Genomic DNA, 4,066 nt, shown 5'->3' on the forward strand with positions numbered 1-4,066 from the left:
GAGACAATAGGGTTGCAGGTTGTGTGAAGCTCTGTGCTAAAGGGGTTGTTTTACACCAAAGCTTCGGGTAAGCTGAACAGGAATAAATACAACTCGAATTATTGGGCATTGTGTTGCCAGTATCTATAAAATGTATAAAGTACTGAATGCAACATGATCTGTATACGACCACTTCATGTAGTCTGCATAACAGCATCTCAGCATCAACCCCCTGTGAATTTTACAATCACACCAAAACATTTTATTTTTGTGTGTGTGTATGAGAGTAAGTGATCGCGAGAGAAAAGAAAAGTGAGAAACATTGTGTGTGTTTAAAGAAGACACACACAACCTTCAATTATAGATTGTGTGTGCAATAACGGAGAAGAAAAGTCAACAAGCAAAATGTATCAAACAGCAGATGTGAAAACTACGGTATAATGAAAAGGACTATCGGACTATAAGATTCAGCCAGTAAAGTGGATGTAAAAGTGAGCAATGAAATCAGCCCTATACCATCAACGTTAACAGTCTTGACTGCATTCTAAGATATTGAGCTCCTTGTATCAGATGTTTATGATTTTGTCATTTAGTGTTTAGCTTTCATCCAAAGTACCTTACAGTGAAGCGATTATGATTCAGATACATGTCATAAAAGACCATAGGGATTGAAGGCCTCTTTCTTGAATGATGCCTTCACATAAAGGACCATGGTGCAGTCCATCAGGGATCAAACCCAGTACCTTTAGAACACCCTAGACACGACAGGACACCTATCCCCTGCCCCCCCACTACGTGCTAGAGAGGTCCCAACATAAAAGATACGGATGGAGCGGACACCTGAGACACTGCATCTGAATAATTCAATGGCACGTCCTTGGATGTCATCCACAAGTTAATTACCCTTTTAGGAGTGAAGACATTCCTTTATTTGGGGGCGGGGCTGATTTCAGCTCCTGAGTGTTGCAGCTTGCTAAAGTTCTCTGCTTGATGATCTGTTTTCATGATGATCTCCACACTTACATAGAGAGCTTTTCACCATTGTATTTGTTTTAAAATAATCCTCATGGCTTGGCTGACACCTGGGTTCTTATTGGTGAAGGTGTGTTTTCATATCCACAAGAATCCTATAATGATGACGAATGTAGAACCAATGTAAGGAGAACTATACCTTTGATGTAGCCCAAGTAGATCATCAACAGAAGCAGGATTCTGAAAGCTAGTTTTAAAGGCGTTAGCTTCTGTAGTTTTGTTTCGACCTGACCAGTGTTTCTCAAAATCGGGTCTACTTGAAAATGTTTCATGACCTTCCAACATCCGGTCATCCAAAAAAAATAACAACACATATTACATACACAAACACATACATTTGAATCAACCTTGTTATATGACACTATTAGAATAATACCATACAGAAGAACATGGCTACAAAAGAGAGGCAGAATTCAGATAGCCTTAAAGTTTATTTTATGAGATTTTTCAATAAAAGAGAACAGCTTATTTACAATAAATGCAGAGGTGGACAAAGAACCCATTTAAATCCTATTATTCTATGTATACATACATAGACAGCTCTGAATAATGAAAATGTCTAAGGGAAAGTGTCCATACAAATTCAGCTCAACGTCAGTCAACGTGAGTACCTGTTTCAAAAAGTATGTCAAATGACACATTACTTTAGCACATTAATTAGCACATTAGTATTTTTTTTTCAAACAATGTGTTGACAGAACCTATTAATGTTATTATCAAAACCACAAACTAAAGTTTTGTGCACACACATTTCTGAAGGATAATACAAGTACGAGTACTTAAATACATATTGTTCCAAAAATAGCAGACCACTGTAGCTGTATTTCCTTAAAACACTGTTGTCATGAAATGCAAGGTAGAAGATTGTGAGCTGTCTATTTTGTCAAGACCAAATCAGCTGAAAACCAATCAGATGATGTGTTTATTGTCAATTATTAACCTATTTTTAAACCAAGACACTTAAAAGTTTGGAATTTAACATCTGAGCGACTATTAGCTGATACAACAGCCATTGGTCCCGTGTTTGGTTTGAGCTAATCTTACCAATCAGACTCAAGATATGCGAATTGTTGTCACTTTCTATTGCTTCATATTTGTTTAGACCAATCATGAAACTGACAACAATTTGCAAGTTAAAAAAAATGGACTAACAAACAAACAAAAGATCAAAAAAAGTTTACTGCATGTATAAGAAAAATAAACTGTACTTGCCATTCACCACTGTATATTTCCTGGGGTCAAATAAGTGTGTTTACCATCACCTCCAGTATGATAACATCAGTATCGGTTCTGTGGTTTAAATCCGTTTAAAAACCGCACTTCACAACTATACTGGAAGCAATGGTGATGATGCCAAAAACAGTGTAATTCTTAACTAATTATTTCATTATACTCAATCCAACGTAGATAAATAACGTCCACATTATTAAATGTTGCAACATCTTGGATAAATCCAAGACACTGGCTTACAAAATAAAAGTTAGTAAACAGGTCGACTTCTAAAAGACTGAGATGGAATGAGTTGACTTGGCAACACAGAGTTGCCAAGAGTGAATGGTGAACATAAAACATAAATAAAGGCTAATACAACATAAGATGGTGTGAGACAAATTCAGTTGGATTTGAAATAAGTATTAATCACATTTAAATAACAGTTCTAAACATCCAGGACGACCTTGCTGGGCTTTTCAAGCAGCAGTGTTTGTTTGTAGTGATTAAGCCAGTCTCTCAGCTCAGAGATCCGGTACCCCTCCGGACCTCTGCCGCCCTGGTACACAATTTTACCATCGTGAAGTATATAAAGTCTGTCAAAATAGGCTCCGTACGCGGCGTTGGACGCGTTCTCCATGTTGTCCACCACCACCGCGCACCCGGGCACCTCCAGGTGCATCAGCTGTGCTGCGCTCAGCCGGTCCTCAAGACAGCGGTGCTTGGGGATCTGGTATGGCGCGTCGGAGCTCACCCACCCGTCGGAGGGGTGCGCTTCTTCGATATACACCACCAAGTAGTCCGCTACGTCCTCGTATTGCTGTACGAGGCCGTGGAACGCCTTGAGGCGCGCCATAAACGGCGGTCAGGTGCAGCTGCCGAAGTTAAGGATGAGCGGCCGGTGGTCCTGCGCGTAATCGAGAACGCGGCTGCGCTTCTGGTCGCGCAGCTGCACCACCTCGGTGTTGGGTGCTCCGCATCCGAGACGCGCAGCTTTTAAAAAGTCCAGCTTGTGCCCGTGCCACACCGCCTTAAGGGATTCCAGGGTGCACATTCGGCTGGAGTCGGAGATGCACAGCGGGGGGTCTATGGCATCTCCCTCTTCGTGTGGCCTCATCCGGAAAAACACCCTTTTTCTGATGCACAGAAAGTCCAGCAGCCAAAACAGCACGGCCGCCACGAGAAAGCGAGGAAGCAAAACAAGACACACTACTGCATTTTTAATAGCTTTGACAGTGTTCATTGTTGGTTGGTTTTCACCTGTTTCTTCCTTCCTGGACAGCAACAGGAAGATCTCGTGTCTGCAGCTGCAAAGTCCCGACACGTGTGAGCCGGTCTTGCTCTCTTGCTCTGAAGTTAGACCACTTGCAACTTCCCTCTTTTTATAGCACCGATTGGAAAATGAATGACACCCCGCCTCCATACGGGGAGCGCTGCCTCACACGGTGGGGATTACCTTCTGTCAACCCGCAGCTTGGTTTTACAGCCAGACACCGGAAAGGATGAGGCGCCATGAGCGCTTTGGTGCTGGAAATGGTGACATTAATGTAGGTATGTTTGGCTTTACTGAAGGCTTTTTACTTTATTGAAGTAACAATCGATTACAAGCCTTGAGCCGTTGTCTTATATATATTTGTTGGGCACAAATCATGAACCATTTTCAAATGAGTTGCTGATTGTTTTAAAAAGACTTGCCGTTCTGTTTACCTATAGGCCTATATATTTTTTATATGAGTTGATATATGAAGCGATATATGACTATATATGTACGATAAACTGTATTGTGGTAACATAGATGTTTGTTCACATCCTTAACGATGATGCATTTCATTCATTGCATTTCATT

General features: G+C 41.1%; 1 protein-coding gene across 1 annotated transcript; it reads right to left on the minus strand.

The window, feature by feature from the left end:
• Positions 1-2,668: 2,668 nt before the first annotated feature.
• Positions 2,669-3,463, minus strand: dio3a (iodothyronine deiodinase 3a; the record flags this gene model as incomplete). The annotated part of the gene is made up of 1 exon (XM_084482618.1): positions 2,669-3,463. One exon carries the CDS (start codon positions 3,461-3,463, stop codon positions 2,669-2,671), a length of 795 nt encoding a protein of 264 aa, XP_084338744.1.
• Positions 3,464-4,066: the final 603 nt, after the last annotated feature.

The sequence above is a fragment of the Micromesistius poutassou genome, assembly GCF_964030765.1.
Source record: "Micromesistius poutassou genome assembly, chromosome: 17".
In the NCBI taxonomy this organism is placed as follows: domain Eukaryota; kingdom Metazoa; phylum Chordata; class Actinopteri; order Gadiformes; family Gadidae; genus Micromesistius; species Micromesistius poutassou.